The sequence below is a fragment of the Megascapheus bottae genome, unplaced genomic scaffold, assembly GCF_031878675.1.
Source record: "Megascapheus bottae isolate mThoBot1 unplaced genomic scaffold, mThoBot2.hap1 HAP1_SCAFFOLD_99, whole genome shotgun sequence".
NCBI classification, from domain to species: Eukaryota; Metazoa; Chordata; class Mammalia; order Rodentia; family Geomyidae; genus Megascapheus; species Megascapheus bottae.
Window position 1 is genome coordinate 466,596 of NW_028327304.1, and position 25,455 is coordinate 492,050.

At 42.0% G+C, this 25,455-nt stretch overlaps 1 protein-coding gene and 1 pseudogene across 1 annotated transcript; one reads left to right on the forward strand and one right to left on the reverse strand.

Annotated features, from left to right (window-relative positions):
- Positions 1-14,543: 14,543 nt before the first annotated feature.
- Positions 14,544-15,446, forward strand: LOC150040136 (sperm motility kinase-like). Its single transcript, XM_090327386.1, has one exon. It carries the CDS (start codon positions 14,544-14,546, stop codon positions 15,444-15,446), a length of 903 nt encoding a protein of 300 aa, XP_090183512.1.
- Positions 15,443-25,082, reverse strand: LOC150040137 (cytochrome c oxidase subunit 7A2-like, mitochondrial pseudogene; annotated as a pseudogene).
- Positions 25,083-25,455: the final 373 nt, after the last annotated feature.

The following is a 25,455-nucleotide window of genomic DNA, read 5'->3' on the forward strand; positions in this document are numbered from 1 at the left end:
TGAGAATCATTTTAGTGTGTGCCTGCCAATGGTAGACTTGTTTTGGTGTTTCACTCATGATTAGGGGCCTACCACTTTCTGCCTCTTGGTGTCATTGGAGTATCATGGACTTTCTTGCCCAGGCTGGCTTCATACCATGTTCCTCAGATTTCAAGACTCTGTGTAGGCACTCATTTTTAAATATTTTTTGTGGGTTACGAGGCTTAAACTCAGTCTGGTCACTCCCTGAGCTCTTCAGCTCAAGGCTACCACCCTACCCTGGGAGGTGTGAGCCATTGAGCCCATCTGTGTAGGCATTCTTATTTCCTACAAACCAACAAAAAAATGAAATGGCAGAAGTTTAACTGTGACTCATGTAGTAGATCCTGGGAACATTGAATTAAAAAACAAAAACAAACAAAAAAAAAAAAACCTAAGATCTGTTTCAGCTCTAGCATTGAGTGAGGAAAGAAACTCCTTGACATTTTAAGTCCTAGTACAAGAACAACAACAACAACAAAAAAGCCAAGTGGGTGCCAGTGGCTCATGCCTGTAATTCTAGCTAGCTGCTTTTTGGTGTTAAATTGGAGATGAGTATCTCATGCAATTTTCTGCCTCAATGCGCTTTGAAACACAGTCCTCAGATTTTAGGATTCTTTCTGTGCACTTGTTTGTTTAATGGGACACTTATCTCCTTTTAACAACCAAAAAAGAAAAAAAAAGCACAAGTTGAGCTGTGGCTCATGTAGTAGAGTCTATGAGCATTGTAATATATATATTTATGTATATATATATGTATTATATATATGTATGTATTATGTATATTATATATATGTAGTATATATGTCGTATATACATGTATTATATATGTATGTATGTATATATGTATTATATATATTTATGTACATATATATATATATATATTTAATCTTCAGGCATTGAGTTCAGGCCCTAAGTATAAACACCCAATTTTTTGAAGAAAAAAATCAGATGTTGAGTTTTACCTTGAATTGTAGGTCCTTCTAGCTTTGAGGAAAAAAGAAAAAAAGAAAGAAAGAGAGAGAGAGAGAGAGAGAGAGAGAGAGAGAGAGAGAGAGAGAGAGAGAGAGAGAGAAAGAAAGACAATTCCTGGACATTGAACAATCCCAGAGTTCAAGTCCTAATACACAAAAACAGGTTACAACCTGTAATCTTGGCTACTGGGAGAGGGGGTAATTCCTAACTGAAGATCACAGATGTATGGGAGTCCATGCAGAAAATTTCATGAGACATTTACTTCCAATGAAGCACTAAAAACCCAGAAGTTGAGTGCTACCTTTTAAAGAAGATCTCAGTAAATTAAACTATTTACGGACAATGACTAGGCCCAGAGATTAAACACTAGCATTAGAACCAAAATATCCAACGTCAGTAGTTGACCTGTGGCCTAGGTGGCAGAGCTTCCAAATGGTGAGCTAAAACCAAACAAAAACCATTTTTAAAAATGAGGATGAATATTTAGTCCTTAACAATAAGCCAGATGACCTGAAATAAAAACCAAAATGACAGAAAACCTAAAATAAATGCTAAAGAAATTGAAAATATAGAAGAGCCAATTAAATATTTTAAAATCATGACTGAAACCTATATTCTACCTGTTCAGGTCACTGAAATCTGTGGATTATGATTCAAAGCCTGCCTGGGCAGGAAAGTCCTTGAGACCTGTTTTAGTGATTGGCAGTGGTGGCTTTGAACTAGCTGCGTTTGTCTCATGGCTAGAGCTCTACTCCTTCCTGCCTCTTGGTGGTTACTTACCAATAAGAGTCCTAAGTACTTTCTTGCACATGCTGGGTATGAACCACAACCCTCAGATCAGAGCCTGCGTATGCCCCCATGTACACAAGACTGTCCTATAAGCCACCAAAAAAAAGAAGAAAGAAAGAAAGAAAGAAAGAAAGAAAGAAAGAAAGAAAGAAAGAAAGAAAGAAAGAAAGAGATGGAGGAAGGGAGGAAGGAACAAAGGAAGGAAGGAAGGAGGGAGGGAGAGCCAGAATCAGGGGGAGCGAAAGGGAAGAATGAAGGCAGAAGGAAGATGGGACAAAGGAAGGAGGAAGAAAAGAGACAAATAGGTAGAGAGAAAGAAGGAAAAGAAAGGAATAAAACTGTAGCTAGGAAGAGAGGAAGAGAGAGAGAAAAAGAGACAGAGTGAGAGAAAGGAAGAAAGAGAGAAATGAAGGGAGAGAGGGAGGGAGGAAGGGAGGGGGAAGAAAGGAACAAAGGAAGGAATGAAGGCAGGCAGACTGAATTTGAACTGTCACTCCAGGTGTGAAACCTGCTAGCCTTGAGAGGAAAGAAAGCAAAGCAAAGCAAAGCAAAGCAATACACCTCAGGGAGAGTTGCCTATCCACAACAACAACTTAGAAGACCTCTAAAAACGATTGAAAGAAAGTAAGAAAAACCTAAAAGGGAACAAAAATGAATCAAAAGTAAGGAGAACATAACGAAGAACCAATATAAACGTTGGAAAATACCGTTCATGATCATAATCATTTCATTGTTTTAAATGAAAAATACAAAAAGACTCAGAAGTTGAGTTTTGCCTTGAATTGTAAATACTACTAGCTTTGTGGGGAAGAAAATAATCCACTCAGAAACAATGTCCAGATCCAGCCTTCAAGCCCTAACCCAAGAATCAAAGACCCAAAGCCAGTAGTTGGCAGGTTACTCAAATTGTAGAGATTGCTATTTGGTGGTTTGGGGGTCATGAGGATTAAACACTGGCCTGGGCACTGTCCCTAAGCTCTTCAGCTCAAGGTTACCACCCCACCCTTGAGCCATAGCCCCACTTCCCATTTTCTAGTGATTAATTGGAGATAAGAGTCTCTCAGCTTTGTATTCCTCAGCCTGGCTTTGAACCTTGATCCTCAAATCTCAGCCTCCTGAGTAGCTAGAATTACAGGCATGAGCCACCAGGCCTGGTGAGACTGCTATTTTTTTATTGTCTCACATTTTCTGCATTTATTTATACTAGCTTTTGTTTGTCAACTTTGGAATATTTTCAAAGTTGTTTATCCTGAGTAATTTTTGTTATTTCTCTTTTCTTTTAATTCCTTGAAAATTTTTTTAGATTTTATAAACACTGATTTTTACATCATATTTCAAATGTCATGTTAAACAAATATTCAAGAAGTGTATCTCTATATACAATCACTGGCACTTACATTTTAGAAGATAATTAATATTAAGCTGATGGCTTGTATATCATAGATACATATTAATATATGTAATAAAACATACCTATAGAGTATATAGCCCATCATAGATTTTTATATCTATGTAGTTAAGTTTATATCTCCAAGACCATGTCCATGACTTTGGTTACCCAAATATTGAGTCATCGCTCTAGTACTGTTTGAATATAATTAAGGATACCTGTTGGGGACCGACTGTGGGGTCAATGACCTTGGACCTGACCTTGGACCTAGCAACTGTATACACAAGGAAGTAACTCTTATCATGATGACTTTAAGCAATGTCAATCAGTTCTTATCATGATGACTTTAAGCAATGTTAATCCTTTCTCATTTATTCTATATGTGATTTGTTTACTATTTTGTATGAATGTAGCCTCTGGCAACTCCCTAGTTTTAAGAAGAGTATTTAAGGTCGGAACTTAAAATAAACGGGAGAGTCTCTTAGGCGGCAGTCTGGAGCTCACAGTCTTCTTGGACTGCTGACTTGGGCTGTAGTCCTCCCGAACTCCATCTGTTTGTTTCTCTTCTATTTTTTCCTAGTCCTTGCCCCTATTTCAGGAATCCCAATCCGCGAACCCTGGTTTGCTGCCGGCTGGCCCCGGCAGATACCATGTGCCTTTTGTTTCTTTGGTCTTTACTTATCTCACTCAATATGACTCTCTCTAATTTTATCTCACTTCCCAGAGTATTCCATTATTTTATCTTGTTTGTTGGCTATGTAGAATTCCATTGTATATACAGACCATATTTTTTTGTATCCATCTGTACCAGGGCATCTGGGTTGTTTCCATTGCTTGGCTATTGTGAATAGTGCAAAGATTAACATGACTGAACAGGAGTTCTTATTATATCCTGTGTTATGATGCTCAGGGTAGATGACCAGGAGTTGTATGGCAAGATCATAGGGAAGGTCTATTTTCAGTTCTTTAAGTAACCTCCAAACTGCCTTCCAGAGTGGCTGTATAAGTTTACATTGCCACTAGTAGTGGAAGAGTTCCTCTTCCTCCACAACTGAGACTGCTATTTTTTTTAAATACTTTTTTTTATAAATTCATTTTTATTGTATTTTTTGTGGGTCATGGGGCTTAAACTCTGAGCCTGGGAGCTGTCCCTGAGTTCTTCAGCTCAAGGCTAGCACTCTACCACTTGAGCCACTTCTGAGATTGCTATTTTCAAGGAAAACCCGGAAACAAAAATAAAAACAAATGGAGTTTCAGTGGCTAACCTCTAACATCAAACCAAAAGATCTGAACTAAAATTAAAAAATAAGAAAAACAAAAAAATTAAAATGTGAAAGAACCAAGTACAGAAAATTTAATCATGGCTCACACCTTTAATCCTACCTACTTACACTGCTGAAATTTGAGAATTACTATTTGAAGCCAGACTGGGAGGGAAAAGCATGTAAGATTTGTTTTAGAGAGTGGCACTGGTTGGCTTGAACTTGCTGTGTTTTGTTTATGGCTAGAGCTCTACTATTTCCTGTGTCTTGGTGATTAATAGAAGGAAAGTCTCATGGACTTTCTAAACTTCCCAGGCTTGTCTCAAACCATAATCCTCAGATTTCCAAGCTATGTATGTCTTCATGTTCATGTGAGACTCTTTCTCCTATGAGCCACCAGAGAAAGAAAAGTAGAAAGTAAGTAGGAAGGGAATTATGGAGGAATGGAGGAAGAAAAGAAGGAAGGGAGCAGGCAGGCAGGCAAGAGGAAGGCAGGTAGGCAGGTAGGTAGGTAGGCCAGCCAGCCAACCTGTAGTTGAGCGGTTGCTCCAGGCATGAAGCCTGCTACCCTTGAGGAAAAAGATAAGTAAAACAACACTGAGTGAGGAGCTAATCCTTAATAAGCTACAATACTGGAACAAAAAAATTAAAAAGCAATGAAAAATGAATTAGATGGAAGAGGACATCAAAGACACAACTCAAAAATTTGAAAACTTGGTTCATGCCTCTTTCCTACTTGCTAAGGTCACTGAAATCAGAGGATTGTGGTTCAAAGTAAGCCTGAGTAAGTCTGGGAGACTTGTTTCAATGTGTATGTGACAGTGCTAGGTTTAAACTGGTGGTGCTATGCTCATGATTAGGGCCCCACTACTTTCTGCATCTTGATGGTTCATTGGAGAAAAGAGTTTCAAGGACTTTCCTGCCCAGGATGGCTTCAAGCCACAATCCTCAGATTTCAAGTCTCTGTGGGGTGTCCTTTGTGTTCCAGAGGCAGTCTTATCTCCTAAGAACCACCAAAAAATAAAAAGGCAGAAGTTGAGCTCTGGCTTGTGGAGTAGATCCAGGGAGCCTTAAATGAAAAACAAAACACCAAACTTGTAAGTCCAGTTTTGGCTTTACTGGTATACCCTGAAACTTTTAGGGAAAAATTTATTTTGGACAATGAACAGGCCCTGAGTTCAAGCTCTAGTACAGGAACCTTTCCTTCCCCTATCCCTCTACCCCCAGACAAATCAAACTACTAAGCAAATAAACAAAAAATAGGCAGTGCAACAGTGTTTTATGTGTGTAATCCTAGCTAATTGGGACCTAATTTTGGAGAGTTCTGGTTCTAAGCCAGCCCATGCAGAAAATGATGTGGAAGACATTTGCCTCCAATTACTATTCAGATCCTCAAAACCCAAAATTTGCATTGAGGATCAAAGTTGTAGAGTGCTAGCTTTGAGCAAAAGAGCTCAGGGACAGTGCCCAGACCCTAAGTTTAAGCTCCATGTTAAATAAAGATAATAGCTGACCTGTGGACTACATAGCAGAACTTATAAATGTTGAGAGAGAGAAAAAAGAAAATTAAATTTTGAAAAATTGAGGGTTAGCCCCCAACAAGAAAGTGGTGGTCCAGAAATGAACTGAACAACTATGAACTATTATATAAACAGAAATAGTGAATGGGCAAAAACAAAGAAGAAAGTAAAGAGCCAATTTAAGACTTTCAATAGCGTCTAATACCTGGAAACATACCTGGTAAGGTTGCTGAAATTTGAGGCTTGTGGTTGAAAACCATATGCCACTGTCACAAAATGTTCCACCTTTCTACTGGAAGGAAGAGGTAGGTTTCCTTCCTAGATTTCTTCTTTATCATTGTCTTCTCAGTGTCTGCTGAACTGTGAAGCAGACAGGCAGAAGCACTGCCCTGCTTGCTATTCCCTTCTTTCTGCAGAGGAGCTCAAGCCACAGTCACAACCTCATTCCACAGCATGGGTCAGTGGTTGCCCTCCAAGGTCCCTCCCAAAGACACATGAGGAGACCCAGAGCTGTAGAGCAAAAGCAAAATCCCTGCCCTCTGCATAGCCCCAGAATGAGAACAGAGACTTTCGGGCTACCAAGATTCAGAGATGCAAGGTGCCTGGAATGAGGCCTAGGAGATATGACTGGTATGGTTGTAAGGAGCTGCCAGAGGAGGCTGCAGAGAAAGTTCCTGCTGCTGAGGCCCCAGCATGCTCAGCAAAAACCCCTGGCTGCTCTTGCTCTTGGCCTGGACACAACACCTCAGAGGACATTGTTCTTCCGTTTCAGCAGCTATAGCATAGCAGAGCCTATAGTTCTAGGAGCAAATGGAGTAGGAAGGGGGAGGTAAGCAGAATGATGGCTGCTTTGAGGAGAGTTTGCTACTGTTTGCAGACCTAGTAACAGACAGTTCCAGGGATGGCAGTGAAGAGCCCTGAAAGACAAAGCCACTGAGAGCCAGAAGCCCTCTCACTGACACAGGGAAGCTTTTCATCCATCCATCTGGTCATGGGAGAACCACCCCAGCCAGAGGTCGGTAACACCAGGGCCATAAAAGAGAAAATGACCTTGAGTCTCTGGACTCTGTAAACCCAACAGAAATAAGACTGCTGAGGTAGTCACAATTTGAACTGCGTGAAAACACATACAACTGATTTTCCCTGGGAAAATCAAGTGGAAGTTCTGCAAAGACAAAACAAGAACAATCATCACAAGTAAATAAGGAAAGCCAAACTGTCTGTGCTTGACTGGCAATGCTGTCCTCTCTGTATGCCCCATAATCAGCACACTTAGGAATAGTTTAGACGAGTTTGTGTTGCCTCTTTAAAACATGGATAAGTGACCTAATCCTTTAATCTTGAAATCATTTTTAATTCTAATTTTACTTATAGTGTATTGACAAATACATATTATTTTCAAAGGTGTGATATAACTCTACCCTTTCTTTGTAAACTGAAAAACATCATCAAAAAACACCTGAAAAATGTATAAAAATGGAGAGAAAAATGTAGCATTAATCACTGCTGGTTAAGATGGTGAACTCTGTGTCCCCCTTCTGTGAGCAAGCAACTCAGAGTGATTAGCACTGCCTGTGCCACAACATTTCTCCATCCCTCCCCACCATGACTAGTCCCAGGACAAAAGGGAAATAAGAAAATTCAGATAGTGCATCAGTTTCACTGCCACAGATGTCAGAAAATGATCCATCTCAACATAGGTTGTGAAGTTTTAGTTCTAAATAACTCTCTGATAGGAAAAGTCAGGGGTTTTCTTTTGGTTGGAGTAAATTTTGGGTCAGGACAGTTTAGGTTTTTTTTTACTTGCTTTGTGAAAAAAATTCTAACATTTTCCTTGGGTCTTATTAAACAACGGAGGTTGTTGTTTTTGGTTAGTCATGGGACTTGAACTCTGGGCCTCAGTGTTATCCCACAGTTCTTAAGTTCAGTGCTACCGCTGTATGGACCAAAAGTACTCTGCTGAGCCGATGCCTTCTGAAATGTTGGCTCATTCAACTGCACTCTAATCTATGAATAAATCACATCTAAATCAGTTCTTCAGACTCTTTATTCCATACTGGGTTACAAGTCTATAAACTTCCTGGTCATTGAATTTCCTGGGTACATCTCCTGGTGTGTTTTGAATTAAGGGTGACACGTTTCATATTTTAATTGGAGAATGCAGATTCTTTTCCTAGGTCTCATGAGTGGGAAGTTGACCTACCCTCGTGAGTACCAGTATTTGTGCATGAAATCCTAGATATTCAGGAGTCTGATACATGAGGATTGCAGTTCAAAAGGCTGGGAGGGCATCCTAATGATAGAGTGCATGACTGGCCTGCATGAAGCCCTGGTCCATTCCTTGGTACCCATCTTCAGAAAGAGCAAGAAGTGGCTCAAGTGGCAGAGGGCTAGCCGTGAGCAAACAGTGTCCAAGGAATGATCCCAGGCCAAGAGTCCAAGCCAAATGACAGATTGAAAAGGAAGAAGAAACAAATTTTAAAATGATCTGGTATATTTACCCCTGAGCCACCCTCACTGTATTCCAGTTCCTTCATTTCTGAGACCAGATATCCTGACTGGGATCCACATAAAAAGTGTCCCAGATTCAATGAACCAATACTCAGTGCATCACACCTGCTCATTCACTAGAGAATGGAAACAGCTTCAGCTTAAACTTTGTTGCTAACTGGAAGGACAGGGCACCACAAAACCAACCCAACTGAAAGCAGGCACAGGTGGGATGAATGGGGACTATTAGCCAGTCACAAGGAGAAGGCATGGCAGGAGGGACTGAATCAGATTAAAAGATGGAGTGGAAGGGAAGAATGACCACATGGAAGCTACTGCTAAGGAGGAAACATCGTTTCCTGCTGATTCCAGGAGGGATACTTGAGGAGCTCCTTTCTCCTGGAGCATTGGTTACTGTGGGCCTGCATTTGGAAGGTGTTTCTTGCATCCCTTGGAAAATTTTATGTGGCTGCTCCTTGCTTCCATCTGTCATTCAACAACTCTGCGATACACATTATTCCTTCCACACTAGATAGGAATGGACACAGGTAAAAAAATGTTTCCTAGGCCCTTCCTTTTTTCTCTTTCTTTGATTCATTCTCCCAAACTCTGGGGCTGGGATTCAGGCTTGAGGAATTCCAGAGTTCCCCTGTATCTCCTGGAAAAAGGATAGGATGCTAGGGAAAGGTATTGTCTTCCTCCCCCCCCCCACCCCAGAGCATCAAAGCCTATCCCAACTGCAAGCAGACACAGGTGTGTGGAATTTCAAGTGGGGCCCATCAGCCAATCTTAAGGAGAAGGCCTGGCAGGAGGAACTGAATCAGAATAAAAGCTGGAGTGGAAGGGAAGAATGACCACTTGGCAGCTACTGCTAAGGCCTCCTCAGTAGGTTGTGCTGTAGGCTTGAACCACCGCGCCTGGCCCATGGTGCCTTCGAAGGGCAATCCCCAAATCCGAACCTCCTGGGTACCTTGGGTTACAGGCCTGAGACACTGGGAGCTTGCTAAGATCTCCATTTAGGAGGTGCAACTGTCCCATGGGGAAGAGTAGGAAACTTACCAGATGGGAAGTAGACATAGGAAGGGCAATAAGGATGTAGGAATTGGATTAAGGCAGCTCCATGTCTCTGTGTAAAGAATAGATGGAACACCAGAAAACTTATACATGTAAACGATGAAGCAATAAATTAAGGAGGGAGGGAAATGGGAACAGAAATCTGAAAAGGGGTGCCAATGTGTGAGTTGTAAGGCACCTACTATCTGGCTAATAAAACTGTAACCCCTGTAGATAAGTCAATTGAAAAATTCACTGAAATCATCACGTAAGGACATTCATTTACTTCTCCAGAAAATAAAGTGTATGCCATGGAGAAGGAAACATACATAATGAAATTAGGTAGAAGTACTGGTGTTTCCCGCAGGCCAATGGCATTGGAGCTGCTGGGAAACTTCTCAGAATGGTGTGCAAAGACCCGGAGGGGAGATTTCTCTGTCTCCATTACTGGTGTCTGAAGCTGTGAAAGTGATATGGGTCTCACTAGTGCCCTGAAAACGCCCCACCCTGACGGAGCGCGGGATGCTGCTGACTTCTCTTTGACCTGTGTTGTGGTGCACATTTTTCCCCTGCTTCTGCTGGATCTGCCTACATTTTAAGGACCAGTATTTTTTGGTGTAAGGTTCAGTGTTGAGCCTGCGTGACTTCATCCTAGCGGGAGTAACTCCATCTGGTCTGAACGACCAATTTGTTATGGATGCAAAAGTACAACCTCACCTTGTTTAAAGACATGAAACCCAAAGCAAGACTACTGGATTAAGTTCAATGAGAACTGAGAGTGAAGACACTGAAAACACCTTGCAGACAGTCCCATAAACCAGTCCATTTCCAAACACGAGGCTCAGTCACAAGATTGGGACAGACCAGGTGGAGACATCCAGTCAGCAGAAGTACATGTGTAACTGTGCTGTTTGTAACCAGTCAGCCTCTACCAGATGCGAAGCTGTAATAAACTTGGGGTTTGCAGTTTTGCCCTATAGAACTTAGCGTGTGAGGCCGGGAGGGGTCACTCTCTCTTCACAGAGTTGGTCCTGACCGGTCAGTGACATTCTCCGAATTTGGTGTGAAATAAAAGTTGGCTTAACTTTGGCTTTCTGTCAGTCTGGTTCCTTTGATCAAGGACCCCAGTATTGGGGAATACCTCAACAGATAACATCTCTGTGATCTCACTCTCAGCAGTTCTCTGGAGTTACTGGAGAAGAACCCTCTGCCACTGCGGGATAGAGAGGGCCAGATCATATTCCAAAGTGACAAGATGGATCAAAAGTATTTTGCTGAGTCGATGCCTTCTGAAATGTTGGCTCTTTCTGCAACACTCTATTCTATCAGTAAATCGCAACTGAATTAGTTCTTCAGACTATTTATTCCCCATGGGGTTACAAGTCTGGGAACTACGTGGTCATTGAATTTCCTGGGTACATCTCCTGGTGTGTTTTGAAATTTAGGGAGACCCTTATCATGTTTTATGTGTGAATGCGGATTCTCTTCCAACTTCTAAGGAGTGGGAAGATGACCTGGCTTGGTTGGGCCCAGTGGATCACCCTTGTAATCCCAGCTAGTCGGGAGGCTGAGATGTGAGGATTGCAGTTCCAAAAGCAGACCTGATGGCTGGGAGGGTAGCCTACTGGTAGAGTGCTTGCCTGGCCTGCAGAAAGCCCTGGGGCCATTCCTTGGCAGAAAGAGCCGGAAGTGCTGCTGTGGCTCAAGTAGAAAAGTGCTAGCCTTGATCAAACACTGTCCAAGAATCATGCCATTGAAGAAGCAGAAGCAGAAGCAGAAGCAGAAGCAGAAGCAGAAGCAGAAGCAGAAGCAGAAGAAGCAGAAGAAGCAGAAGAAGCAGAAGCAGAAGCAGAAGCAGAAGCAGAAGCAGAAGCAGAAGCAGAAGCAGAAGAAGAAGCAGAAGAAGAAGCAGAAGAAGAAGAAGAAGAAGAAGAAGAAGAAGAAGAAGAAGAAGAAGAAGAAGAAGAAGAAGAAGAGGAAGAAGAGGAAGAGAAAGGGGAAGAAAGAAGGGGAAGAGGAAAAGAAATAAGAAATCTTGGGGCCGGGAGTTTGGCCTAGTGGTTAAAGTGCTTGCCTAGCATGCATGAAGACCCGGGTTCTATTCCGCGGTACCACATACATAGAAAAAGCCGGAAGTGGTGCTGAGGCTCAAGTGGTAGAGCTCTAGCCTAGCCTTGAGAAAGTCCAAGGAGAGTGCTCAAGCCCTGAGCTCAAGCCCAGGACTGGCAAAAAAAAAATCTTTCAGGTAGATTCATCCCCACCCCAACGCCGCCCCCAACCTCGCCTGGTCTTCAAGTTCCTTCTTTTACTGTGATTAGAAATATCATGAGTGGGATTCAAGTAAAATGGGTCCCTTACTTAGCAATGAAACAATTCTCAGTGCATCCCACCTGCTCATACACTAGAGAATGGAAATAGCTTCAGCTTCAGCATTTTTGCTCACTGAAAGGACAGGGCACCACGAGCCCATCCCAACTGCAAGCAGGCATAGGTGTGTGGATTTCAGGGTGGGGCCCATCAGCCAATCATAAGGAGAAGGCATGGCAGGAGGGGCTGAATCAGAATAAAAGCTGGATTGAAAGGGAAGAATGACCACTTGGCAGCTACTGCTATGGAGGAAACATCGTTTCCTGCTGATTCCAGCAGGGGTACTCGAGGAGCTCCTTTTTCCTGGAGCGTTGGTTACTGTGGGCCTGAATTTGGAAGGCGAGTCTTTCTTGCATCCCTTGGAAAATTTTATGAGGCTGCTCCGTGCTTCCACCTGTCATTCAACAACTCTGCAGCTGACATTATTCCTTCCACACTGGAGAGGAATGGACCCAGGTAAAAAAAAATTTTTCCTAGGCCCTTTGTTTTACACTGTCCTTGGCACCTTGTCCTCAAAGTAATAAAACCTGGGTTTTCAAGCATGCTAGGAAATCACTCTTCCACTAGTCGAAAGTCCTTTCCCCAGTTATTGATTTTTTAAAGTGAAGTTCCAGCTTTCAAACAAAGATCTTGTAGTTCAACATCGGTCCCTCTTTCTAGGCTGGCGTCTGGCACTTATGTCCCCTATTCTAGACCTTCTCTGACAATTTCAATGTTTCATCCAAGTATCTCTGGATTTCAAAGGAAGAATTTTTGGGGAAATCCTGTTTTGTTTTATCTCATAGATGATAGTAAATTCTAGTGGGTGTGAATATGGACCTGATGTTGCTCATATATACACCAGCAATTCAAGTGTGTGAGATGGAGCAGGACCCTTTGACCCTGTGCAGGATATCCTACATAAAATGAAAAATATATACATGCAAAAATGCAAATCCACAGAAGACAGAGAGAAGCAGCCTTCCCTGGCTTCACTCCTGACTCTCCGTTCCTCACCCCTCCCCCATGACTGATTCTTTCTTGGCCACGTTTGTCCCTATGTACCTTTTTCTTGCAACACTCAGATACAAATTTGAAGTTTCTCTTACTGTCAGAATTTGTTTTGTGATTTTTCTATGATATTCTTAGTGTTTTAATTTTATTTTTATTTATTTATTTCATTTTTTTGTGGGTCATGGGAGTTGAACTTTGCCTGGTCGATGTCCCTCAGCTCTTTTGTTCAAGTCTACCACCCTACCTCTGTGCCTTGGCTTTATCCAGGAGCTATTCAGCTGAAAGCTACCATCCTACCCTAGATCCAAGCCCCACTTCTCATTTTCTAGAGATTAATTGGCTTTCAGTTTTATGCTCAGATCTCAGCCTCCTGTGTAGCTAGCCACCACCCAGCAGGCCTACTTTTCTTTTTTTGACTGTCTGGGGCTTGAAATCAGGGCCTTAACACTGTCCTTGGTCTTCCCCAAGGCACATGAGCCACAGCAAGACTTCCAGCTTTTTATATGTATGTGGTACCAAGAAGTGAAACCTGGCTCTTTGTGCATGCTAGCAAGCCCTCTACCACTGTTCCAAACTCTCCGTCCAAGCCTTTTAATTTTAAATTATTCCCTCAAGTTGTAAAAAATATTTTGAGTTTTTAAAAATAATCAGTAAAGGGCCGGGAGTTTTCCCTAATGATAGAGTGCTTGCCTAGCATGCACGAAGACCCAGGTTCGATTCCTCAGTACCACATATGTAGCAAAAAGCCAGAAGTGGTGCTTTGGCTCAAGTGGTAGAGCCTTAGCCTTGAGAAAATCCAGGGTCAGTGCTCAGGTCCTGTGCCCAAGTACAGGACTGGAAAAAAATAATTATCAGTAAAATAATATGGTACCAAACCTGACACATCAATTTTTCTTTAAACTTGATGCCACTCTGGTAGCTTTTGCCAATCCCCATGTGTTCAAGAGATCATTGTGATCCAACATGTTTTCAGAGATTGTGGGAGCAAGTCCCAGAAGGCTGAGGTCTTGCAGAAGCAGATCCTAGGATGCCATGGCCCTGGAGAAGGAAGGAGGGACTTGTCCAGTCCTCATGGTTCCCAAAATGCTGCCATGAGAATGCCCATAGCGGTCCACTTGAAGTGTTTTACAACATTCCTACGAACTAGATCCTCAATGGTTCTATGAGTGGCTATGACTGGTCCATTCATTCCTGGTGACACGAGGCCTGGCTGTGATTGGTCCATTCTTCCATGATGCCATTAGGCCTCACTGTGATTGGGCCATTTCCTCACAGACCTCACATTCCATTGTGAGGTGCCTGGAGGGGTTGCAGAAGGCTGTTAGTTGCTCTCCATTTTCAGTTAAAGTGCTGAGAGAGCTACTTTACAGTGCTTCAGTAAATCAGATTTAGATTGATTCTTTTATTGGTGAGTGGGGAGGAAGGAAAGCTTTGGGTTGTGTGGGTTTGGGGATTTCCATTATTCTGTAGCTTAGATTGTGCTAATTTAAGATATGCTATCACTGAATTGATTAGCTAAACTTCGTTAAGATTTGATACCTACTCCACTGATGTATAAAATTGTTATATATATTAATATTTATATTTATTGTCATCTTAACTTAGCTAAGTATACTTAAAATATACTAGCCACCATATTTCTTAGCTGTTTGGTAGTGGCTGGCTGTTTGCCATCCCATGAGAAAAATGGAGTCAACAGACAGCAAATGCCCTACATTCTCCTCCGCAGAGGAGGACTTCCTTGTCAGTCAATATCATGTACAGCAGACCACTGGCACCTTTGGGCAGGTGAAGAAGGCCTATCACTCCCTCACAGACAATGAGGTCACAGTGAAAATCTTGGGGACAAAAGAGTACCCAATGCTGGTGGAAAATCAGGTGGATATTGTCAAGCCTCTGAATTACCCCCATGTGATTAGGATGTATCAAGTGATCCAGGGAGTGGAACATGTCTACCTGGTGATGGGAATGGCCACCAAGGGAAACCTGCAGAGCTGGATCAAAGCATCATGCCAGGTTTATGAGAAGGAAGCAAGGAAGTTGATGAAGCAGATGGGAAGTGAGATGCAGTACTTCCATTGGCATGGGATTGCACACATGGACCTGAAGCCTGACAACATCCTTCTGGATGAAACCGGCAATGCCAAGGTCAATGACTTTGGGTTGAGCCTGAGGATTGCCCCAGTGCAGTTGATCACAGATCTTCCTGGTGCCTATGTGGTCTGTACCCCTAAAATATACCTGAAACAAGCCTACGATAGCTTCAAGGTAGATGTCTTGAGTCTGGGCACCATCATGTTGTTTATGATTATGGGACAATTCCCATTTCAAGAGAGCACTTTCAACCAGCTCTGTAGAAAGTTTGTCGAGGGCAGGTATGATGTACCACAACACCTGATTGCCAGAGGACATCATGTCTTTTTCCAGCTCTTAATTTTAAACCCTCAGCAGAGGTCTGATGTGCAACAAGTCATGGCACACACATGGTTTGATGGATTTGATGAAGGCTCCCTATATCCAGTTGAGCCCCTGCCCAAACAGTTATACCCAACTGTGGTGAGCAGGATGTGTTCAGTGGGGTACAGTTAATCACAAGTCCGCACATCAGTTTTGCACAGATCCTTTGATGATGTGATGACCACCCATTTTTCATTAAAGATGGCCTGAAGGCAGAGAGAGTCAGCCCTGTGACAGCTCAATCTCTGGAGTGGGGTATTCAGCACTATGCCACTGTCCCAAACCCTTCCACCTTCCTACTGGAGGAGAGAGGTAGGTTTCATTCAAGATTTCTTCCTTATCATTTCCCTCTGTGTCTGCTGACCTGTAATGTGAAGCAGACAGGCCGAAGCACCTCTTTGCCTGCCATTTCCCTCTGTTTCCTGCAGAGGAGCCCCAGTCACAGCCTCATGCCATATCATGGGTCAGTGGCTGCCTTCCAAGATTCCTCCCTGCCACAGAGAGAAGAGGAGACATTTTGCCAAAGAGGTAAAGCAAAATCCCTGCCCTCTTCACAGCCATAGAATGAGAACAAAGTCTTGAGGGATACCAAGAGTCAGGGCTGCAAGCAGCCTAAAATGAGGCCTAAGAGATATGCCTGATATGGCTGTAAGGAGCTGCCAGTGGAGGCGGTGGATAAAGTTCCTGCTGCTGAGCTCCTAACATGCTCAACATGGACCTCTGGCTGCTCTTGCTTTGGACCTGGACACAACACCTCAGAGGATGTTGTCCTTTCCTTGGAGCTGACACAGCATGATGATAGAGCCTCTAGCTCCAGAAGAAAATGAGGCAGGAAGGGGATGCTGAGTAAAATGATGGATACCTTGAGGAGATTGTGCTGCTGTGTGCAGACCCAGTAACAGGCAGTTCCAGAGATGGCATTGAAGAGCCCTGAAAGACACCAAACTCACTGAGAGCCAGAAGCCCTGTCACTGATACAGGGAAGCTTCTCACCCACCCATTTGCTCACAGAACAACCCCAGCCAGGGGCTTTGTAACACCAGGATCATGCAAGAAAGAAAATGATAGCCCTGAAATACACCAAGGCCACAGAAAGCTAGAAGCCCTGTCTCACCCATCCATGTGGTCACACCAGAACCACCCAGCCAGTGACTTTGTAACACCAGGGGCATTCAAGAGAGAAGGAGCTTGAGTCTCTGGCACTATGACTCCAATAGAAAGATCAGTGCTCAGGTAGTCACAAATTGTACTGCCTGAAAACACAACTGATTTTCTAAGGAAAAAACAGAGTGAATGTTCTCCAAAGAAAAAAACATGATCAATCATGACAAGAAAATAATGAAGCCAAACTGTCTTTGGGTGGCTGGCAGTGCTGTCCTCTCTTGGGTGGCTGGCAGTGCTGTCCTCTCTGTATGCTCCATTCCTTGGTACACTTAGGAATAGTTTAGAGGCACTTGTGTTCCCTCTTTAAAATGTAGCTAAGTGACTGAATCTTTTAAGCTTGAATTTCATTTTAATTCTAAGTTTACTTATAGAATGTAGAAAAATCCATATTTTCTTCATGATAGATATCTGTGAGGTCTATCAGTAATTGTTTAAATGTAATAAAACTCCACTCTTCAGTGGAAAAAAAAAGAAAGAAAAAATATAGCTTAAATCAGTGCTGGTTAAGACTCTGAATTCTGTGAGCTCCTCCTGTGAGAGAAAGCTCTTCAACAATGATTTCCACTTCCTGTGCCCAGGCCCCCATCCCCACGACATGACTATTCCCAGACACAAGGGAAATAAGGCAAGTCAAATACTGCACAGTCCATCAGTTCTCCCAGGGCTGCACAGACACAGGTATCAGAGAATCAAGATCATCTCAACATTGGCTGTGAATTTTCCATTCTTAATTACTGACAACTCTGATAGAAAGGGCTTTCTGTGGGTTGGGGTAAGATTTGGGTGAGGTTAGCATGATATTTTAACCTTTATTGTCAAAAAATTATATTTTTCTCGTGTCTTATTAAACAACTGTTTTTCAAGTTCTATATTTCATTTTAAAATCATCTTAACTGTTTTCAAAACTCTTCTCTCTCTCCCTTTGTCTCTCTCTGTTTCTGTCTGTCTCTGTCTCTGTCTCTGTCTCTCTCATGGTTATAGAACTCGAAATCAGGTCTGGGGCACTGTCCCTTAGCTTTTCTGCTCAAGACTACTGATCCACCACTTGAACTACAGCTCAATCTCCCTGGATTTTGTTGTTGTTGTTTCTTTTTTTCCCCACCCTGGGTGTGATTTATTGGTTATAAATCTCATGGATACTCAGGGATTTTTCCCACCTGGGCTGGGTAAAAATTAATATCCACAACTCTCAGTCCTCTAAAAATCTAGAACTATAGGCATAAGCATACATCACCCCGATCACTTTAAGGTGTTTCTTTGGCTTTTCTCTTATTTTACCCTCTTTTACATTTGTTTTATTCCTAATTGTTTTGATGGGGAAGAGGCTTGTTGATATTCAGTGCCTCCTCCTCCTGTTTCTTCCTCCTCCTAATCTTCCTCTTCCTTTTCTTCCATTACTTCTTCTTCTTCCCTTTTTCCTCCTCCTTCTCCTCCTCCTATTCCTTCTTCTCTTCTCAATTCTAACAGCTAAAATCCAAATTTTCAGTTTTCATGTGCATTTGGGTGCTAATTCTGCTAACTGAAAGGATTGAACTCAGAAGGCACTGGCAAGTTTCCCTAGTCTCCCTAAGTTGGCATTTTTATTTTATTTATTTATTTATTTGTTTGCTCACTATGTTAGTCATCTTCATGCCTTGAGCCAAAGCTGAATTTCTGGTCTTCTTTTTTTTCTTGTACTGGTGGTCTGGCCATATTTTTAATCCCCTCCCCCAATACTAACAGCCTCTTCATAAGCCACGAGGGATTTTCTGATTTTGGTTGGTTGTTTGGTTGTATTATTCCTTAGGTTTGAACAGAAGGCATAACCAAGTGTCTAACATTTTCTTTCTCTCTTTCTTTCTCTCTTTCTCTCTCTCTCTCTCTTTCTCTTTCTTTCTTTCTTTCTTTCTTTCTTTCTTTCTTTCTTTCTTTCTCTTTCTTCCTGTATGCTAGCATGTTCTACAGCCAGAGCAGCAAGTCAATTTCTGGTTCCCTGTGCCCTTTGTATTGGTTAATGTAAGTCTCATAGTCCCATGAGTCTCATAGTGTCCCATGAGACTCTTCAATTAACCACCAAACGGTTGGAAGTGGTAGGGCTCCAGCCATGAGCAAAAGACCACAAGTTCAAGCTCCAGGACTGGCATACAATGCAAGAAGTCTGATGGCTTTTCCTGTCTAGGCTGGCTTAGAACTGTGATCCTCAGATTTCAGTGAGCTGAGCAGCTAGAATTTTTTTAGCTACAAGTCAATATTTATTTTTTGTTTTGTTTTGTTTTGCCCTTTGGTGTTTTCCTACTGTTTTAAATCAGGGCTTAGTATATTCTGTCTGAAAGTTTTTGTTCAGAGCTAGCAGGCTGTAGAATTTAAGCCAAACCTTGATTGCTCTTGTTTATTTTTTAAATTTGGGTTCTGGTATTATGCATTTCACCCAACGGCTGGTGCTTTTATCTGAAGTTTTGTTTATTTTCTCAAGTCTACTGTTTGTTCTTATTTGCACCATATGTCAAGTTTGGTTTTGTTTTGCTTTTCCTGGGATGGTCCTACACCTTGAACTCAGGGCCTAGCCTCTGGCTTTTAAAATTATAATTATTTCTTTTCTTTTCTGTTTGTGTCATGAGCTCTTTTCCTTCACCTTTTTATTTCATTCACTTTACTTTTTCTGTCATTTTTGTTTATTTCAGGTCGTCTGGTTTGTTGTCACACTAACCACCCACCTTCATTTTTTGTTTGTTTATTTTTTAAAGTCACAATTTGGAGGCTCATGACCTAGTGGTAGGGTGCTCCCCTAGCATTCAGGCAGCCCTAGCTGCCTAGATTCCTCAGTTCCAAAAAGGAAAGGTGGAAGGGGTGCCTCCAGCTGTAAAGTGCTAGTCTTGAGGAAAGCCCAAGGACAGTGCCCAGGCCCTGGGTTTAAAGCCCCCAGACTGACAAGGACAAAAAAAATGTAAAAAATAATTTGGAGTCTCTGCAAAAGTCAACTACTGTTTTTTGTTTGTTTGTTTGTTTGTTTTTGCCCCAGTTGTGCAGCCTGACCTGTTGATGGTTAATTGGAGAGGAGAGTCTCAGGGACTTTCCAGTCTAGGCTGGCTTTGAATCACAATTGTCAGATTTTACAATACTATGTAGTACCCTCAGCTTCCCATGGAACTCTTTATCTTCTATTAACCACCAAAAAAGAAGGACTAGAGTAGGGAATAAAGTAAGGAAGAAAGAAAGGAATGGAGGGAGAGTGTGGCCAAGTGGTTGGGCACTCATTTAGCATGCAGGAAGCTCTGCGTTCTAGTCCTCAGTACTACATACACAATAAAAGCAAGAAGTGGTACTGTGGCTCAAGTAGCAGAGCACTAACCTTGAGCAAAATGTGTCCAAGGACAGTGCCCAGAGCCTGAGTTCAGGCCTCAGGACTGGCAAAACAGGAAGAAAGAAAGAGGAAAAAGAAAAGCAAAATAGGGAAAGGCACAAGTTGAGTGGTGCTTCTAATAGTAGAATTATGAGCCTTGAAATAAAAACAAACAAACAAAAAAGAAAGCAAAAGATATGGGGTGGGGGGAGGGAAATGGGGACCAAGAAATGAAAAATATTTTAATGTTTGTGAAGTAATGCACCTTCTATCTGGTGAATATAATGTAATCCTTCTATTAATTACAATAAAAAATATATGGAAAAAAAGAAAAGGAAAGAAAAAGAAAATCCTCCTCTGGGAGAATCAACCCTATGTAAAATCACTTATACCAAAAAAAAAATCCTGAAGTTGATTTTTGCCTCTAAATGTATACTAACTAGCTTTGGGTGGGTGGGGGGAGAAAGACATGACTTTTGGATTCCATTCAGGCCCAAAGTTCAAGCCCTAGAATAAGAACCAAAAACAAACAAACAAGTTTTTTTGTTTTTGTTTTTTAAGAACCAGGGCAAACACCAATGCCTCACACCTGTAATCTTGGCTTTTCACTGCTTGCAATCTGAGGATTGTGATTCAAAGCCAGCCTGAACAGAAAATTTCCTGTGAGACCCTTACTTCCAATTAACCACCAACAGACAGGACGTACTAGAGCTCTAGCCATGAGCCAAACACAGCAAGTTCAAGGCCACCACTGCCACTCACTAAAACAGCTTTCATGGGCTTCCCTGCCTAGGCTGGCTTTGAACCACAATCCTCAGAGTTCAGCAACCTAAGCAGGTAGGATTACAGATGTGAGACATAATTTAAAATTCTTTAATTGGTTCCTCTCTTCTGGCACCTTCATATCATTTCATGATTGCTTTTACTATTTTTCTTTTTAAAATTTCAGTTCTTATGGCTTTTTAAGGTCTAGAAACTCACACTCAGTTTGTATTTTTGTTTTTGTTTGGGTTTTTCGTTTGAAAATAGTTTCTATACCTTGGGCTACAGATGAACTACTGGCTATGTGTGTTTTTATTTTTGCTCCAGGGTTTCAATTCTGGGCTTGATCACTTTCAGTGAGTAGTTTTTTTTCCTCTCAAAGTAACCAAAGTATACAATAAGAGGCAAAACTCAATTTCCAATTATTATTATTATTATTTTTAAATTTGAGTACTGATACTTAGGACTTGAACTTAAAGGACTGGTGACTCTCCCAGAGGATTATTCTACTTTTTTTTTAATTCAAGGCTATCATGCTCAACTTTTGAGCTACAACTCTACTTTTGCCTTTTTTTGGGGGGGGGTATTATTCTTCTTTGGTTGGTAATAGGAGATAAGAGTCCCAGGAGAAACCAAGGGCATTGGACAGTGTCCTAAAGTCTGAGGACTGAATTTCAAAACTAGCCTGGGCAGGAGACTGCATGAGATTCTTAACTTCAATTACCGCCCACAGGCCACTAGTCAGTGGCAAAGGCATGAGCCACTGTGCCAAGCCTGGCTGTTTATTATTTTTAATATTTTTAGTTCCTGTTATAGGGCTGGAATTCAGAACCTGATCCCTAGCCAAGATATTTTTTCATCAAAATAGCAGGGAATATACTTAGAGCTAAAATTGGACTCATGATTTTTTCTTTTCTTCTTTTTTTAATTCAGGGCTCCCTGACTCTACTACTTAAGCCACAGCTCAATTTCTGCTTTTTTATTATTTTGATGGTTCATAGGAGATAAGAGTGGATACACAAGGTCACTACACAAAGGCTTGACATCTTAGGATCCCAGTTTGAAGCCAGCCTGGCCAGGAAAGTCCATGAGACTTTCAGAGGCAGAAAGCAGTAGAGCCCCAATCATGAACAAAACACCCCAAGTTGATTTGACAGGCACACACTAATACAACTGTCATGGACTTTCCTGCCCAGGCTGGCTTTAAACTATTATCCTCTGATTTCAGTGACTGGAGCAAGTAGGATATAGGCTTCAACCATGTTCTCAAAACATTCAGTGGCCCTTCGGTGTTTTCTCTTTTCATTCATTTTTTGTTCGGTTTTCTTTTTCTTTCTCACCCTCCCCCCTTTTTAAAATTTGTTCAGGTACTCTGCCTTGTTTTCTTGAATGGGCCACTCTCCCTGAGGTTATAATCTTTCCTTTGCTTTTTTCCCTCAAGGCTAGCAGGTGAAAACACAGCCAAAAGTCACAGTTTCTGTTTCTTTCTCTCTCTCTCTCTCTCTCTTCTCTCTCTCTCTCTCTCTCTCTCTCTCTCTCTCTCTCTCTCTCTCTCTCTCTCTCTCTCACTCTCTCTCTCTCCCTCTTGCTCTCCTTTCTTTCTTTCTTCTATTTAATTCTTTCTTTCCTTCCTTCCTTTCTTCCTTCCTTCCCTCCTTCCTTCCTTCTTTTTTCTTTCTTTCTTTCATGGTTTATGGGAGAAATAATCTCATGTGAACATGGGGGCATCACACAGACTCTGAAATCTGAAGACTGGATCAATGCTAACCTGGTAGGAAAGTCCATGAGAGTCTGTAATCAACCACCAAGAGACAGGAAGTATTAGAGCTCTAGTTGTGAGGAAAAAAAAAGCAAGTTCAAGCTCATCACTGCCGCTCACTAAAACAAGTCTCTTAGAATTTCCTGCCCAGGTTGGCTTTGAACCATAATCCTCTGATTTCAGTGAACATGGCAAGTAGGATACAACCATGACCCAAGTTTTCAAATTCCTTTTTATTTTTGCCATATCTAGGGCTTGAACTCAGGTTTTGAGCACTGTCCAGGGCCTTCTCAAGGCTAGAGTTCTACCACTTGAGCCACAACACTATTCATGGCTTTTTTTGTATGTACTACTGAGGATTTAAACCCTGGTCTTTGTGCATGCTGGACAAGCATTCTACCACGAGGCCAAACCCCAGCCTATGTTTTCAAATACTTCTATTGTCTCTTTGATATCTCCTCCTTCCTTTTAATTCATTTTCCTTCCTTTTTCTATTTATCTATCTATTTTGTTTGAGTCTTCTACTTATTTGTTATGGATTGGCAACTCTCCTTGAGATCTTTTGCTTTACTTTGCCTTTTCCCATCAAGACTATCAGGCTTCAAACTGGAAACCAAAGCTCAAGATAGGTGCCTTCCTGCCTGTCTTCCTTTCACCTTCCCACATTCTGTCATATCTCTTTTCCTTCCTCCCACCCTCCCTTCCTCCCTCCATTCTTCCCTCCCTTCCTTCCTTCCTTCCTTCCTTCCTTCCTTCCTTCCTTCCTTCCTTCTTTCCTTCCTTCCTTCGTTTTTTTTGTGGTTTATAGGAAAAAGGGTCTCATGTAGCTATGTGGGCATACACAGCCTCTGGAATATGAGGATTGTGGTTCAAAGCCAGGCTGGGTAGGAAAATCCATGAGACTCTTTTCTTCAAGTAATCACCAAGAGATAGGAAATAGTAGAGCTCTAGACATAAAACACAGAGAGTTCAAGCTCTCCAGTGCCATTCACTAAAACAGGTCTCATGGACTTTCCTTCCCAGGCTGGCTTTGAACTTCAAACCTCAGATTTCAGCAATCTAAAATAATAGGATCACAGATGTGAGCCATGATTTAAATTTCTTTAATTGGCTTCTCTCTTCTATTGTTTTTCTTTCTTTCTTTCTTTCTTTGATTGTTTTTTCTAATTCAACATTTGGAAGCACTGCCATTTAGGCCACAAGTCAACCACTGGCCTTGGGTCCTTTGGTTCTGGTTCAAGGATTTGAACTCTGGCCTGGTCACTCTCAATGCTTGCTTATTTTATTTTATTTCCTCAAACTAGCTGTGAGTACAATTGAGGCCAAAACCTGACTTTTGACTTTGTTTTAAATTCAAGGCTAGCGGGCTCTAATACATGAACCACAGCTCAACTTTTGCCTTTTTATTTTTTTGGTGAGTCATAGCAGATAAGAGTACCCAGAATAAACAGGCACAGTACACAGACGCTTGATATCTGAGGACCATGGTTCAAAGCCAGCCTGGGCAGGAAAGTCCATGAGACTCTTTATCTCCAATGAACCACCCAGAGGCAGAAAGTAATAGAGTTCTAACCATGAACAAATCACCAATGAGTTTAAGTCCACCATTATCAGGGAGGCTCATGGTTTTTCCTGCCCATGCTGGTTTTGAACCATAATCCTGTGATCTCAGTGAGCTGAGCAACAATAGTATACAGGCATGAATGATGCTTTCATGCTTTTGAGTTGTCTCTTTGATATCTTCTCCTTCCTCTTAATTCATTTTTTACATGTATTTTTTCCACAGTCAAATATTTCATAATTTAAAAGGATAACATTTTTAAAAGGTAAAGGAGGATCTGTGACATGGTTGCATCCACAAGAAGAACCAGCCTGCATTGCAGTGCGAACAATCCTGCTCTGTTCCCATGGGAACACAGACTTGCTAGGACCTGGGCTGTGGCAAATAGCACTTTGAAACAAGCACAGGCAGGCTACAAATAATTTCTATTAACATTTTGCTACAAGATGGAAAAATCCCCCAAGGTACCACTAAACAAAGTCCCTTATTTCAAGCGCCTAGTCTTGGCTTGCCTTACTTCTTCAGTCAAAACCAAATCTATAAAGGCTTGTGCACTCCAAGGTGGAAAAAAAACCCCACACTCCAGGTATCTGAAGACCTCAGCTCTGACTGACACTAACTAACCAGCCCCTGTTCCACCTTCATTCAGACTTTCCAGGGAAATCAGGAGACCAAATAAATGAGTTCTGACATCTGACAGGCCATATGCACTTCACAAACAAACCAAAATACTGTTCATATCTTTGTCTTTGTTTTGCAAAATTTTTAAGGAGACCATCCAAGAAGAGGGAATGAAACTGATTATTTGTTAAATGAAAATTGAAGTTTCAAAGGGTCTATTCCAAAACCCAACTATGCTCTGTACCAGAGCTCTCTTGTTTTTGGGCTGGGAGGCCATGTGGAGGGCAATCAGGAATGGATGGTACCTCCCGCTGTCAGTGCACAGTGGTTGGTTAAAGCATCAGATCAGGCAGGCATCTTTTCAGGTGGATGGGCATACCATCAGATATCTGGAAATACTTCTACAGGTCTGGATCTTTGTTCTTCCCAGCATAATCATAAACAGTGGGATTGGAAGTCAGCTTTGTTGGTGTGGTTAATATGACAGACAGAGCTTCAGTGGACATCACAGGCTTTAATTCCTGTGGGCTTCCGGTCTGAAGTCCAGGTTCCAGCCAACTTCTGTGTGAAGTCTCTAAACATGTAGCACAGGATTCAAGCAGCCAAGCCTCCAGCACCCGCTGCTGGTGAAATCGCCCAGAAGGATCTGCCTCCTTTGCCTGAATTCATTTTTTTGTTCTTCTTTTTTTTGTGTGTGTGAGTTGTGGGGCTTGACCTCTTCTGGACCCAGGCATTGTTCCTGAGCTCTTCAGCTCAAATCTACTGCCCTACCCTACAGCCAAGCTCCACTTGCCATTTTCAAGGTGTTAATTGGAGATAAGAGTCACAGATCCTTTTATCCCTGGACTGGCTTTGAACTTTGATCCTCAGATCCCAGCTTATTGAGTAGCTAGGATTACAGGTGTGAGCCACCACGCTGGCTTTTTTTTTAATTCAAGTTCTCTAACTTGTTATG